This window comes from Podarcis erhardii (assembly GCF_964252035.2).
Source record: "Podarcis erhardii genome assembly, chromosome: 7".
Lineage (NCBI taxonomy): Eukaryota > Metazoa > Chordata > Lepidosauria > Squamata > Lacertidae > Podarcis > Podarcis erhardii.
Genome location: NC_138511.1, coordinates 91,847,837 through 91,862,936, shown reverse-complemented (window position 1 = coordinate 91,862,936; position 15,100 = coordinate 91,847,837). Strand labels below are relative to the sequence as shown.

The window sequence follows — 15,100 nt, the reverse complement described above, 5'->3', positions numbered from 1 at the left end:
GCAACCAAAATGGTCAAAGGCCTGGAAACGATGCCTTATGAGGAACGGCTAAGGGAGCTGGGCATGTTTAGCCTGGAGAAGAGGAGGTTAAGGGGTGATATGATAGCCATGTTCAAATATATAAAAGAATGTCACATAGAGGAGGGAGAAAGGTTGTTTTCTGCTGCTCCAGAGAAGCGGACACGGAGCAATGGTTCCAAACTACAAGAAAGAAGATTCCACCTAAACATGAGGAAGAACTTCCTGACAGTAAGAGCTGTTCGACAGTGGAATTGGCTGCCAAGGAGTGTGGTGGAGTCTCCTTCTTTGGAGGTCTTTAAGCAGAGGCTTGACAACCATAGGTCAGGAGTGCTCTGATGGTGTTTCCTGCTTGGCAGGGGCTTGGACTCGATGGCCCTTGGGGTCTCTTCCAACTCTTCTATGATTCTATGATTCTATGAAATGCTGAATACAGTGTGGGGGGGGGGAGCTTGATGTTTTGTTCTGTTTGGGAGTTGGTGTGTGTTTTCTTTTCCCCTTCCTTGTACAGTCATACATCGGGTTAAAGTTGCTTCAGGTCCAGCCTTTGTTCTGACCCAACTTCAGAGCAGCTCTTGTCTTCCTGGCTCTTCCTGGTTCTCTGCTCATTTGCTGTGTTATGCTGGCGAGTGAGCATGTGGCCTTGATAACAGAGGAAGTCTGTGTCTTGTGCAAAACAGTCAAAAGGAACTGGCTGCTTCTTACATTCTCAAATAGCAAGGTTTAAAATGCAAATTATAAAGCAGTGTAGCAGATAAAAGGCTACATCAAAAGAAATCCAGGCATGAGTTAAAATCCCATCATATATTAAAGAGTATTTAAAAGACTGGGAATTGTTTTTAAGAAAAGGTATATACCTGAAACATCTCGGTCTATTGCCTGGTGAGCTTTCAGATGCCCTGACCTCTCTCTTCCCTCGCTCACACTTATTTATCAATGGCCATGAGTCACAATGGCAGTCATAACAGCATCCCCATTGAGGTTTGACAGGCACCCACACCTGCTCTTTGTACTTACTGGAAACAGTGGAAGCCTCCCCCCCCTTAAAAAAAAGCTCTTTCAACTTGTTCATTTATTTATATACTGCTTAATGTCAAAATGGTATGTTTACAAATCACCTTGAGGCTCTTGAGTTTATAATTCATAAATTAATAAGAAGAAGCACCGAAAAAGGGAGAGAATTCCCCTCCCCCTGCACTGCTATCACTCAGTGGGTTTGGCAAAGGACCTTGCCAGCATTGATCTGTTTCTAGGCTACCTTTCAGCGCAAGACTCCCAGGGCAGTGTACAGTTCAAAACATCAAATACAGCAACTCTGAAACCCTGCACTTTTGTCCTTCATCTGCTATGCTGGCAGACCTGTGACCTCCACTGGGGCTAAGCTCAGAGGCTGCGGCCAGAAATCAGGCCCTCTGTTTCCCAGCGTCCCAAGAGAGTACAGATGGATCACTCCACTTAATCAGTGAGCTGTTTTCTGTTTTAATCTGCACCCTGTCAAGCTTTTAATCAGACAAATTACATCCAGCAAACGCTTTCAGTTTTCATAAGATGTTGTGACGCAGTCCAGAAACACACGAAACCCTTGCCCTCGTTTTATACCCCTGCCCCCCAACCAAGTTCTGGAGGAGTTCATGCTGAATTCTGCCGTTTGAATAAACTGCCAGATTATAAATGTTGCGAGCCTTATTTGTTCTCTAAGCAGTTCATGGTTTAAAAAAAAAAAAAAAGGCAAAAAGACCAGACACACATACAAACATTTATAGGGGAATGCTTTTGCCCTTAAAAAGAAGGAGCCTATGGTATCATGTGACTCCTGGCTGTGCTCCCCCCAAATATGGCGACAGCAGCAAAGTGAGCTCATGGGGACAGGTGTTCTTCAGGGTCCTCTTCTCAGTCCCACCAGGTGTTTCATATGCTGGGCAGTTTGATTTCAATAGTTCCCATTGACAGTGGGAAAGTCCTCGCCTCCTGTTGATGTTCATCTCTGGCGGTGAGGAATATGGCCTCAAAATTAGTGCAGGGGTATTGAAATCAGGATTGCATGGTAAATAGGCATGTGGAGAAGGGAAACGGGGAACCAGATAGGACCACAGCTCCCTTCCTCTAAGCCCTGGGGCCCCTGCCTTTTGGAGCTTTCCACAGAGAAGCCTTGTATATTTCACACCCATGAGGACTGGAGGCTTGCTCTCTCTTAACACCTTCCAGTTTTTCAGTATTTTCCAGAGTGACAGATAAATCAGTAGGTTACCAACATGCATACTATGCATGTATGTTGGATGAATAGAAAACTTGCCAACCTACTTATTTAAACAAAGGGCAAATTAGCATTGCAATCCTTGAGGGCAAAATGTTAAAAAATAAATAAAAGGGTGAGAAAAAGGAGTTAGACATTGTGCTCTGCCAACAAGAGTTGATTGCTACCATTTCTTGATGCTGTCGGTGTTAGGAGCACCATAAGGCCTGCAAACCCTCCAAAAGGCAAGTGGACTATTGAAAATGTTAGATCCTGTTGCCCTGGACTTCTGACCTGTTGCAGGCATGGGGTTACAGTTGCGTCGCCATGAGGTTGCAAATCACGCACCATACGCTGGCAGGTGGGTTGCCTGTCCCTGTTTCCTAGTACAGCGGTGCCCCGCAAGACAAATGCCTCGCAAGACGGAAAACCCGCTAGACGAAAGGGTTTTCCGTTTTGGAGGCGATTCGCAAAACGAATTTCCCTATGGGCTTGCTTCGCAAGACGAAAACGTCTTGCGAGTTCCTGCGGGTTTTTCCCCCCTTCCCCCCTTTTTCTAAGCCGCTAAGCCGCTTATTAGCTGATCCGATAAGCCGCTAAAAGCCGCTAATAGTGCTAATCCGCTAAGCCGTCAATGGGCTTGCTTCGCAAGACAAAAAAACCACTAGACGAAGAGACTCGCGGAATGAATTAATTTCGTCTTGCGAGGCACCACTGTAGTTGCCCACGGTGAAACATCATCCCTGCTTCGGCTTTGGGGAGTGCCCTTTCCCCTTCTCTAAACTCGTTAGCACATGTGTGCAGACTAGGATTTCCTCAAATTTCAGCCCTTCCCACCGATATCTAAGTTACATGAACATAAATGAATGAGCCTTAAGGTGCACTGGGGGAGGAGAACATTCAACAATGTCTGTGTATTGCGGCGTTTGGGGAGAGCCAAGACAGTGATCTGTAGTGGCGGAACAGGCATGTTATGCATGCGCAACGGTGTCCGTATTTTCATCCATGAAATGTTGGGTGTGGATGTACTGTGTTTATGGCTGCGTCACATGCTTACATTAGGTTAAAGAGTTATTCCAGTTCTCCCCTTAATTCTGGGATCTGTAGTTCTTTGGTGGGGAACTCTATGGAATTGAAACTTCTCTTGACCCTTGCCAAACTACGACCCCCAGGATCCATGGACTAATGTAAGTTTGTAATGCAGTTATGCTCTCAGAGCTAGCAGGCAGGAGTTTTGGGGAGATGGTAGTGGGAAGGGGTGGCCGAGAGAAGAGTGGAAATCTACCCTTTCTGTCAGTTGAACAGCCTTCAGCAATACAGTACTGATTTTTTTAAAAAAATAGGAGAGGCTTGAGGGGGAGGTGGTGGCTGTTAGACCGTGCCAAGGGATCTTGATTGCATGCTCCGAAACCCATTTTGGTGTGTGTGGAAGCGGAACCAGGTAATGATGGTAATTCTAGGCGAATGAATCTGGTATAAGGGTCTCTCCGCCCCCTTGCTACCCTCGATTCCCTCTTTCTATGCAGCAAGACAATTGGTAGGTCCCATGTTCCATTGGGCTGGGAGGAGATTTGCTAAGAGAAAGAAACTGGGCTGTGTGTGTGTGTGTTGGTACAGCAGGTCAGGAGGTGGTTGCTAAACAGGAAAAGATAGGACAGCTCCAAAGTCGGGGAAGCGGGATGAAGCAAACACAGATTGGCCAAGGCAGTTTTGCCAGGAGAAGTTCTGTTGTGCATTCCAAGTCCATAAAGATACGTTGGGATGCTGTGAAGAAAAAGGGGGTCCTCATCGCGTCATCGCTGGCCATTCTGCAGGCCCAAGGCTCACCGCTGCTCCCTCCCCCTTGTGCATTCCTTGAACCTCCCACTCCTTCGTCGTTGGGCGGCTGCTCTCTTAGCAACAGCCTCCTCCGCCATCTTCTCCCTGGCCAGGCCCTTCTTGCCTCAGGGGGCCGCTCTGGATGTGGAGGTTGGATTTATGGCTGTCGTTCTGGGTTGGACCGCTGCTCACCCGGTTCTTGATCTCTGCCGCCATGGTGAGGAAAGCCTGTTCGACATTGGTGGCGTTTTTCGCACTGGTCTCTAGGAAGGGCACCCCAAGGGAGTCTGCGTATTCCTGCGTGCAGGGAGGTCAAGACAAAACAATAATGAAGACTCAGTGATGATCTGCAGACAGGTAGCCGTGCTAAGCCTTTTGCAGCAAAAACAACTAAGAATCTCTTAACATGTCACAAGAGACTCTTTGTTGTTTTCCATAGCAAATAAATGTTATTCTGTATAATGCATTTCTGTAATTTTAGATTTCTCTCTGTAGCGCCCTGGAATCTGTTTTTACAGAAAGCTTTGTTCGTACATTTTTTAAATATCTAAATAAACTTGTTAAACAAATGTTGCGGCCCTGACAGCTATTAGCAGCCCAATAAAAATGGGGCGGGTACAAATAATAAAATTATTAGTAGAAATAGTAACAGTATGGGATGATCCGAAAGAGAACAAGAGGAGACTATCAGTAGGTGACTCTCTGCTGCCCAGCTTTTCATAAGGTAGAAGCTGGCTTTTTGATCTGGCGCCACTGCAGTTTATGAAATAACATAAGCAATATGTTTATAGCTTAGGTTCTTGTATCACGAAATTTACAGTCTAAAAGCTCCTTCAGGAGTCGGAGAGACGACAAAGAGAATGAATGAAAATGAAAGAGTGCGAATGCAGCTAGTTTCACTGAAGGTGAAATTGCTTTCTCAGCAATTTAAGGGTAAAAGCTGGTTTGATGCATGCCCTTCCCTTTCCCCTATTTATGCACCTTGGCTGTAGTGTAATCCACTGCTTTCTTGCTGGTGAGGTCGCTCTTGTTTCCCACAATCAATTTGTTGACGTTCTCACTGGCATAGCGGTTGATTTCCTCTAGCCAGAGATGCAGGTTGTTGAAGGAATCCTGGAAAGGGGCAGGAACAAAGTTCAGAGAAGTCGTTTGTTTAAGTATGTGGGTAGCAGCAGCAGTGAGCTACACTGGCCTCATCTTTGCTGAAACCCCTCTTCTTCCCTAACCATATTGTTCATTTGTCTGTCCCTGGCTTCTTCTCACCAACCAAGCTTCTAAATAACTGCTTGCCTAGTCACCTATGGTGAGCAAGAATCCCTTCCAGGCGATTAGATAGGGATGCTTTCCAAAAGTTAAATCTCTGCCTCTCATATGCTGTCCATCAGTAACACTGAGATAGATGGAGCAGGAAGGTTAGTTAAAAATGTGTGCTATTAAATTATATGGATGCATTTGCAATGCTACCCTCATTCATTACATGGGGCTTGGCAAGAGAACTTTCTGGAGGCAGTAAGAAGAGCCCTGCTGGTTTGGACCAAAATTCATCAGTCCAGCATCCTGATCCCTGACAGTGGCCAATCAGATGCCCTTTTGAAATATACTCGGAGTCGAGAGTGGATTTCATGCTCTTTATTCAGCTCATAGTGGTGAGGAGGAAGAATGAAAGTCCCCTCAAAGTATCTACTTTATATACATTATTTACACAATGGGCTGCACGTGATTGGCTAATTCCGGAATTCTCCTGTAGGCCAATCAGGTTGTGGATTCACTTCTATCTGGAGCACGATTGGGTGGTTCCTGCTGACCAATCATACTGCTGCATTGTTCTAGGACCAATCAGACTGCTGCATTTTGGATCCTATTCAACTCAGTACATAACACCTTTGGAAGCCCACAGACTGGGCAATAACTGTCCTCCGCTGTTGATTTCAAGCAAATGATGCTTAGTGTCATTTCGCCTCTGAACAGAGGAGCCATAACATGGAGGTTTATGGAATGTTTCATAAAACTCCCCTTCTGTCTTTTAAAGGGGAATCTATCATATCCGCTTTTAAACCTATCTAAGTTAGTGGAGTGGACATTGCTGCATCTTGTGGTACTGAATTTTTGTGGGAGTCTGCCCTTTGGTCTCCGTTACTGGTGGCCCAAGGTAGCTGGCCGGGGCAGCAGCTTTTCTTGCTGCCATGTATCTTATCCCTTGCAGGGATATCCCTGCTGATATTTTCGCCCCCTCCCCTTGCCAGAATCTCCTGATCTGATGTTTTGAGAAAGGAGGGGGCGGAAACTGCTCTTCTACTCTTCCGCTCCTGACTGACTGCCTGACTCTGTGTGTGTAGAGAGTCTTATCTATGTAGTGACTAGAGGGCTGAGTGTGAGCTGTAACACTCATGCAAGCCAGTAGTTCGTTAGTTTGTAGTAGCTATTAGAAATAAAAGGAGTTATGCTTCACAGCTAGCTCCCACGTTATTTATACTCTTCATGTGTCTGGTGCTCACAGTGCACAGTTGTGAGTCCACTGCACTGGGACCTGTTTTCCAGGATTGGAAGGTCTCTGAAAGTGCTCCAGTCACCTAGCCCAGTCGGGGCAGAACCCGTTATTGAGCCCAGTCGCTGACATCGGTTGTAAGGCATACTGACAATCCCTGCAAGGGATAAGATACCCTGCATTGCAAGGGGTTGAGCTAGATGACTTGGGTCCCTTCCAACTCTACAATTCTATGATTCTGTGCTGTGATGGTCACAGTTGCCCTCTGGGGAACATCCTACCTAAGGTCTAGTGTCTCCCCTCTGCTTTTCTTGAATGAAAAGCTGTTCTCTGTCCCACTTACCTGGTCTGTCACATCGTATACAATGATGATGCCATGCGCACCTCGATAATAGCTGGACGTGATTGTTCGGAAGCGCTCCTGCCCTGCAGTATCCCACTGTGGGGCCAAGAAATGTGTTTGTTCTGGTCAGTGCTGCCTTCTAGTGGGCAGTGTTAGAAATGTGACTCAGTTTTCAACAAGAGAATGTAATAAGAGTATGAGAAAATGAGTGAAACCAAAATGGAGCTTAACAGAAATTTTGGTTCTGTTCATATAGGTCTGAATCAAGACAGTGGCTTCATTTCCCACTGCATTGTATACAAGGTGAATTGCATGCATGCGCATATATATATATATATATATATATGTATGTATATATATATATATATATATGTATATCTATATATGTAATTATATACTAGGGGAAACAAAATAAAAAATAAAAAATTTCCTTCCAGTAGCACCTTAGAGACCAGCTAAGTTTGTTATTGGTATGAGCTTTCATGTGCGTGCACACTTCTTCCAGTAACAAACTTAGTTGGTCTCGTAAGGTGCTACTGGAATGATTTTTTAAATTTTTTATTTTGTTTCGACTCCGGCAGACCAACATGACTACCTACCTGTAACTAGATACTAGGGGAAGTTATCATAGGTCTGTTTTAATGCATTTATATTCCGTTGCCACAACATTTACATAAATACACATACTGTATATTTCAGCACACTGTTCTCCTTGGATTCATCCCTTGGACCTGTCAGCAAATCTAGAATTTGAAGCAGCTCCTAAGGCTGCTGTTAAAGAATGTCAAAACTTCCACTGGAAGGTTATCATTTCACCGAACATTCAAGGTGTTTTTAAGGGGTCCTTAATTACATGTGACTGAGTGGAACAATAAGAAAAAGCTGCACCTGCTGTGAGTCTAGATTCTGTGCAGCTGTTTAAGGTACAGGAGCTCTTAGCCATTGCAACCAGAGGGAGAGAATCCAGGAAACTCAGTTTCCAGCCTCCTGTTTCCACAGCCCTGAGGATATACTTACAATCTGCAGCTTAATGGTCCTCCCCTCCAACTCTATTGTCCGGATTTTGAAGTCCACGCCGATGGTACTGATGTAACTGTCTGTGTAGGTGTCATCCTAGAGACGAAGAAAAGAAAGTGTCCATGTGAGTAGTGGCATTCTGCTGAGATAATGTGCTGTGTCTGAGTGGGAGCAATAGAGATTATTGTGGACTTTAGGAAATGTAAATTGAATATTCAGCCACTTATTATTGAGGGGAAGTGTGTGGAACAGGTCTCAGTGTTTCGATTTCTGGGAATGGAGTTGAGAGATGACCTAACCTGGGGAGAAAACAGCAAAGACCTGGTGAAGAGAGCACAGCAGAGGTTATATTTTCTGAGAATCCTCCGGAAAAATAATCTCTCAAAGGACTTGTTGATGGCATTTCACCATTGTACTGTTGAGAGTGTATTAACTTATGGTCTGTGTGTGTGGTTTGGGAGCTGCACGGCCAGGGAAAAAACAATGCTGTCCAGGGTTGTAAGGACTGCAGAGAGGATAATTGGGTGCACTCATCCCACCTTGGATCAAATCTACGCTTCCAGGCGCCACAGGAAACCTGCAGAGATAGCGCAGGATAGTGCGCACCCCGGAAATGATCTCTTTCAGCTTCTGCCTTCTGGGTTATAAAGACCAGGACTAGCCGCCTGAGAAACAGTTTCTATCCAAATGCAATTTTGGTTCTAAACGCAGTATAAGGAGTCTCTATAGGAGTATATTGTATTTTAAAATGGGGTTTCAGAGTTTTTAGGGGTTTTTGAATGTCTTATGCAGATTTTTCAATTTCATTGTTCTGTATGGGACAATGACAATAAAGAGGTCGTATCGTATGGTATCATTTGTAAGTTAAGAAATCGTAAGATACTGAAGAGGTAGAGCATCTTCTTTCCAGGTAGAGTTGAGAAAGACCTCTGCCTCAAATCTTGGGGAGGGTGAAGGCCGATGGGCCAGTGGTCTGTCTCTCTGCAAGGCAGCTTCTTACCTTGACACCCACCCCACTATTATCGACTGCATTTGTATCCCACCTTTTCCTCCATGGAGCTTAAGGTGGCAAACATTCCCCCCCCCCCATTTAATTCCTGCAACAGCCCTGTGAGGCAGGTTAGGCTCAGAGGCAGTTCCTGGCCCAAGCTCACCCAGTGAGTTTTATGGCAGAGTGGGGATTTGAACCCTAACTTCCCAGGTCTTAGTCCAGCACTTGAACCACCATATCTCTTGACTGCTGGTTCAGTTTCCTTAGCTACCTTCATTGCGATCCTAATGCTAAAATGAAAAATCTGGGGAATTCAAAGTCTGGAATTTTTTATTTTTTTTTAACTTGGAAAAAGTAAGTCTTTATTGTTTTTCTGTCTCAATGCATGCAGATGGCTGATGTCTCAAAGAGACTGCAGATAAATCTGTATTGGGTATTGGATTATGAAATGCTTGATCCCCAAATGATTGCTCTACTAGTGTTCAATGTGCACAGTATTTTGTGTCCCCCCTTTTCCCCCCTTTATAAACAATTTCAATTAATCCCTTCACCTCCCTCCCCCACAGCCCAATACTTCCCTCCATCCATGTCTGGAATTTCAGGGTGGGAAGAGCTTTCTTTAAAAAAACAAATCACAGCTCACCTCCATACTTGTTAAGCTCCACTCATTAATGTGGACAAAAATAGCACTGGCTATCTAAAATGGGGGTGCATGGGAGCTAATGTACAAGGAAAAATGAGATCTTTATGACCTGTGAACACAGTATCAGGCTTCTTCCTGGAAGTGACCCAGGAAAACTTTTTCTGACGTGGGGAAAACACCCTTAGAAAAGGCTCACCTGGAACCTATTTCTTTTAAGCCAAGCACGCTGTCGAAGAACAGGCGGCAGCCTGGGTTGCAGATCCCCCCCCCCAATCAAAATTAGCTTGCTGTTTCATTTTTGTGTTCCTTTCCCTGGGTCTGGAGCTGTTTGTAAGTTTGTTCTGTGGCACAGCTTGTGACTTCTGTGGTTTGCATTGACTAGGTGGATGCCTGATGGTTGGGCACTGGACTCAGGCTAGGATAAGGCCTAGCACCTGGGAGCAGGTGATAGGAAAGACCCTTGGCTGAGGCTCCGAGTAGACAGTACAGGACCCAATAGTCTGACTGGCCAAATATAGGAGCTTTATTTCTAAGATGGTTTGCGCATGCTCAGAGGCATCTTCCCCTTTATATCTTGGGGCAAGACCTGACGTTGAAAATGTGGCTGAGAGTCCTGCTTGCCCTGTCCCTTTTATAAAATAATAATAATAATAATAATAATAATTTTATGTTAATGTGTTATACATTTGATGTTAGCTGCTCCGAGCCTGGTTTTGGCCGGGGAGGGCGGGGTATAAATAATAATAATAATAATAATAATAATAGTAGTAGTAGTAGTAGTAATAATAATAATAATAATAATAATAATAATTCTGAGACTTCAGCAAAAGCTAGCCAAGGTGCTGGAACACCCCTTCCAAAGAACCTTACCGCAAAACGGAGCAGAAGACATGACTTCCCAACTCCAGAATCGCCAATCAGCAGAAGCTTAAACAAGTAGTCACTGTTGACAAGGTAGAAAAGAGAAAGACGTTTTGGTGAGCAACTGTAAAGTGGTTTGGGTTGAAGGGAGCCACGTACTTGGGTTCCCCCCCTTTCTTCTTAAGAGAAGAGGAGCAAGCTTTAATTAGAGAGAGTGACTAGTGGGGTGCCACAGGGTTCTGTCTTGGGCCCGGTCTTATTCAACATCTTTATCAACGACTTGGATGATGGACTCAAGGGCATCCTGATCAAATTTGCAGATGACACCAAACTGGGAGGGGTGGCTAACACCCCAGAGGACAGGATCACACTTCAAAACGACCTTGACAGATTAGAGAACTGGGCCAAAACAAACAAGATGAATTTTAACAGGGAGAAATGTAAAGTATTGCACTTGGGCAAAAAAAATGAGAGGCACAAATACAAGATGGGTGACACCTGGCTTGAGAGCAGTTCATGTGAAAAGGATCTAGGAGTCTTGGTTGACCACAAACTTGACATGAGCCAACAGTGTGACGCGGCAGCTAAAAAAGCCAATGCAATTCTGGGCTGCATCAATAGGAGTATAGCATCTAGATCAAGGGAAGTAATAGTGCCACTGTATTCTGCTCTGGTCAGACCTCACCTGGAGTACTGTGTCCAGTTCTGGGCACCACAGTTCAAGAAGGACACGGACAAACTGGAACGTGTCCAGAGGAGTTCAACCAAAATGGTCAAAGGCCTGGAAACGATGCCTTATGAGGAACGGCTAAGGGAGCTGGGCATGTTTAGCCTGGAGAAGAGGAGGTTAAGGGGGGATATGATAGCCATGTTCAAATATATAAAAGGATGTCACATAGAGGAGGGAGAAAGGTTGTTTTCTGCTGCTCCAGAGAAGCGGACACGGAGCAATGGATCCAAACTACAAGAAAGAAGATTCCACCTAAACATTAGGAAGAACTTCCTGACAGTAAGAGCCGTTCGACGGTGGAATTTGCTGCCAAGGAGTGTGGTGGAGTCTCCTTCTTTGGAGGTCTTTAAGCAGAGGCTTGACAGCCATATGTCAGGAGTGCTCTGATGGTGTTTCCTGCTTGGCAGGGGGTTGGACTCGATGGCCCTTGTGGTCTCTTCCAACTCTATGATTCTATGAATTATGAATAGGAAGTAATTAATCCACAGTGTCTGTGATGCCTCTGATTGGTGGTTTCGTTCCCTCCCTGGCTGAGCACCCAAAACCCAGTGCTCAATTTGGAATGATTTCAGAATGCCTTTTCACCCGGCACCACCTCCCTTGTTCGCTGTGAAGACAGCCTCTTACCAACAAGGCTTCTCCCTTAGTCACTAGATACTCACTATTCAGGACTGATAGTTGACATGTCGGCAGGCAGGCAGGCATGCAGAAAACCAGGTGTGACCCTCTGTGTTGAGCACTCAGAAAGCAGGTGTGGAAGGTTGCAGTTTCCCAACTTGTGTCTACTGTGTGATAAACAAGAAGATTCGTTGCGCAAAGAATTTTTGAACCTGCACTTCTCCATTTTTGTTTGTTTTTAATGCATTCAAAGAGTTTGGAGAAGGAAGCTGGGGATTTTGTGTTCAAGGTGCCTCAGACGGAATTGTCAAGGGTTTTTCCTTTTTAGTGTTTTTCTAATTCAGTTCTCTGTTCTGATTTTGATTGTCACAGGTACCAGGTAGTCTTTCCCATTCAGAGTACATTGTTTTCCTGTTTTTTGGCTGGGTGTCAAACCATCAATATATTTGATGTTCTGGCATTTGGTGCGTGTTGGCTGTGCCACATTATGCCTGCTTCTACCCTTGGCTAATGTCATGGGTAGGTAAAGTAAGGCCCAGGGGCCGGATGCAGCCCAATCGCCTTCTCAATCCGGCCCGCGGACAGCCCGCGATCAGTGTGTTTTTACATGAGTAGAATGTGTGCTTTTATTGAAAATGCATCTCTGGGTTATTTGTGGGGCATAGTGATTTGTTCATTCCCCCCCATAGTCCGGCCCCCCACAAGGTCTGAGGGACAGTGGACCGGCCCTTGAAAAAGTTTGCTGACCCCTGGTTAATGTGCCCTGCCCTGTGATTTTACCTGCCTCTGCTTCCACCTGCCTTTGGTTTTCTCAGTTCCACTCCTCAACCAGCATCATGAACCCATCCTCTTAATTCCTTCCAGATGTGCAGGGCCTTCCAGATGTGCAGGCGAGGGAAAGGCAATCTGCACAGAAGCTTCTTCGCTTCTTCCAGGTTCAGCCCTGGCTCAAATTAGGTCTTGTTTCAATTCCCATTGTGCGTGGGACGGGTGACGCTGGCTCGTGCCTACGAAACCTCCTCCCCACAATACATGGCTACTCTCCAAGGGCCTCTCTGTACAACAACAAACCATAATAGTTTTATAACAGTGTGAACTGTCATGGCTTCCCTCAAAGGATTATGGGAATGGTAGTCCGCTGCAAAAACAGGCAGAGTTCCCTAGCCGTCCCACCCCCTGTCACAGAAATACTGTTCCCAGGGAACCCTCCCTAGGAAGAGCAAAAACTACCAGACCAGTTTGATTCAGATATGCACAAAGTTGTTACTGGGCTGTGTCGTTTTCACTGTTAAGACACCAACTGCTCTTCCATGTTTAGCCTGAGTTACTCCTTGTTTTACATCCATGCAAACAGCCAGTGTTTACTGAAATACAATGTAGGATTGGTGGTGATGCCTTAATTCTTCTGCTTAGCTAAGAAAAGAAATCCTTGCAAGTTGACAGTTTGCTGAGACTCCACAATCTTGTAAAGGCAAAACCTTTTTGGGGAGTGGGGGAGGGGAGGTAGGATAGAAACATGTGAAGCAGATTTTTGGTCAGGCCGGGGATATTTCAGTTTGGGGGGGGGGACATAAATCTGACACAGATGTTCAGATTTGTCAAAAATTGGGAAGACTCACCCCCACCCCTGGTTAACTTGGGGGAGTGTTTTAGTGGATATTTGCAATTCATACTCGGCACCACTAGATATGGATCTGCAAAAAGGTTTATTTCTGACACTGCCTCCCTGCCCCCCACAATAAAATGAGTCCCAAATCTAATTAAAAAATGACATCTCTTGAAAGAAGGCCAGCAACGTTGCTGGCATATCCACTCACATCCACAGAAACACACTCCATTCCCTTAATCTGCCCACTGGAAGCCTTTGGCTGGCTTGCACCTCGCAAGCTGGTAGCTATGCAGTAAAATGTCTCCCAGTTTCTTCTGCATGCTCCTTCCTGGAAACCCACCCTGCATGAGAAAGAGGGGTATCCGTTCCCTCCTTGTTCTCTCCCCTCCCCCAGCCTCATTTATCTCCCTGCTCTGGAATAAAGGTAATATGATGCTGATACAAAGGTTGATGAGAGGAAATATACCTTCCCTGCGGCCTTGGCTTCTGTGTTTTCCTAGCTGAAGCAGGTGCAGTCCAGTTGCTCTGCAGAGGCAAAGAGTCTCCTTTTAAAGAATCGGAGGGAGACCAGTCCTTTTCTGAAGTATCCGCTGCTGGAGAGTGATGAATGAGCTCCTGCCGCAGGTGGATATGTTAGGACCTGCAATGTCAAAGCCAGCCGCCCGAGGAGGAGAATCCAGGTTGGATTTACAGAGCAGTGGGATTGCCGCCTCAAAGGGAAGAGAAACAAAGGAGCTCCCCACCCGACCCTCCCTGCCCCCCCAGTCCCCCCCCCAGCTGCTTTTGCTCCCTCCCCAGCCCTCCTGCCTTGCAGCAAAGATGCTCCCAGCTGGGGGCTCCCCTATTGGCCAGCTGTTGGAGATGACATCATCTGATGATGCAGGGAGGACTGGCCTGCCGGTATCTTTAATCTTGCAGGGGGAGGGCTGGATCTGCAAAGAGGGAGGAGGGGTCCCTGCAGGAGAAATGGTGGGGGTAGCGGGGCAGGGCTGGGTGGGCTGGGCGCCTGTGGGCTTAAATGGGAAATACGGGGCAAATACTGGCGTGTCATGAATATGGCTTTATAGGGCTTAACATTCTGTCATGGTCACTCGCAGGGTGGAGCTTCAGGGCATGTTTATGAGTGGTTGTGATCTGCATTTAATGACTCCTTACAGAAACAGAGTGATAGACTACCCACATTCATTTGCATGGAGTACAGAGGTACAATCTTGTATTGAGGTATTTCTCAAATGTTACAGTGATGTAAAGGCTGGGCGTATGTGTGCTGCACACATTAGTGTGCTTTTGGGGCGAGAGGTGCTGTTCTTGCCTGCAGGACAGTTGGGCTAAGAGGCATTGCTTGGACGATGCAGGCTTTCTCAAGTTTTGTCTCCCGAGTTGGATTTGGCTGCAGATTTGCTAACGGAGAACAAAAGATGGACCTCTGCTAATGGTGTCATCAAAAATTTATAATTCTGTGCCCAGCTTTCCAGAAAGGCTGCAACAGTTCAGGGAGGGGAGATGTTTTGGCCTCTTAATGAGACAAAGATCTGAGTTCTTGCCTGACACGAGGAACTCTCTCGGGGAAATGTATGCCCCAGCAAATTTTTGCATGGTTTGTACCAGAGCATACCATGAATACTTTGTGTAGTTGCTGTTCATCCCACGTCTCCTGCTGACCAGCAGCTGACATGTGGAACTCTTTGCATATAAAAGTATTTGCTCTGGCAACAGTTAGTACCAGATAAAAGA

At 45.8% G+C, this 15,100-nt stretch overlaps 1 protein-coding gene and 1 long non-coding RNA gene across 2 annotated transcripts; one reads left to right on the top strand and one right to left on the bottom strand.

Annotated features, from left to right (window-relative positions):
• Positions 1–1,693: 1,693 nt before the first annotated feature.
• Positions 1,694–4,011, top strand: LOC309346200. Its single transcript, XR_014158458.1, has 2 exons — positions 1,694–2,629; positions 2,960–4,011. It is a non-coding gene; the product is annotated as an uncharacterized lncRNA (long non-coding RNA).
• A 117-nt stretch (positions 4,012–4,128) lies between these two features.
• On the bottom strand, positions 4,129–14,095 carry LOC309346063 (ras-related protein ORAB-1-like). Its single transcript, XM_081869735.1, has 7 exons — positions 13,833–14,095; positions 11,802–11,924; positions 10,419–10,491; positions 7,915–8,010; positions 6,898–6,993; positions 5,051–5,182; positions 4,129–4,366 (listed from the first exon to the last, which is right to left on the bottom strand). The coding sequence occupies exons 2-7, from the start codon at positions 11,822–11,824 to the stop codon at positions 4,145–4,147; spliced, it is 642 nt and encodes a 213-aa protein (XP_081725861.1). The 5' UTR covers positions 11,825–11,924; positions 13,833–14,095; the 3' UTR covers positions 4,129–4,144.
• Between the last annotated feature and the right edge of the window lie 1,005 nt (positions 14,096–15,100).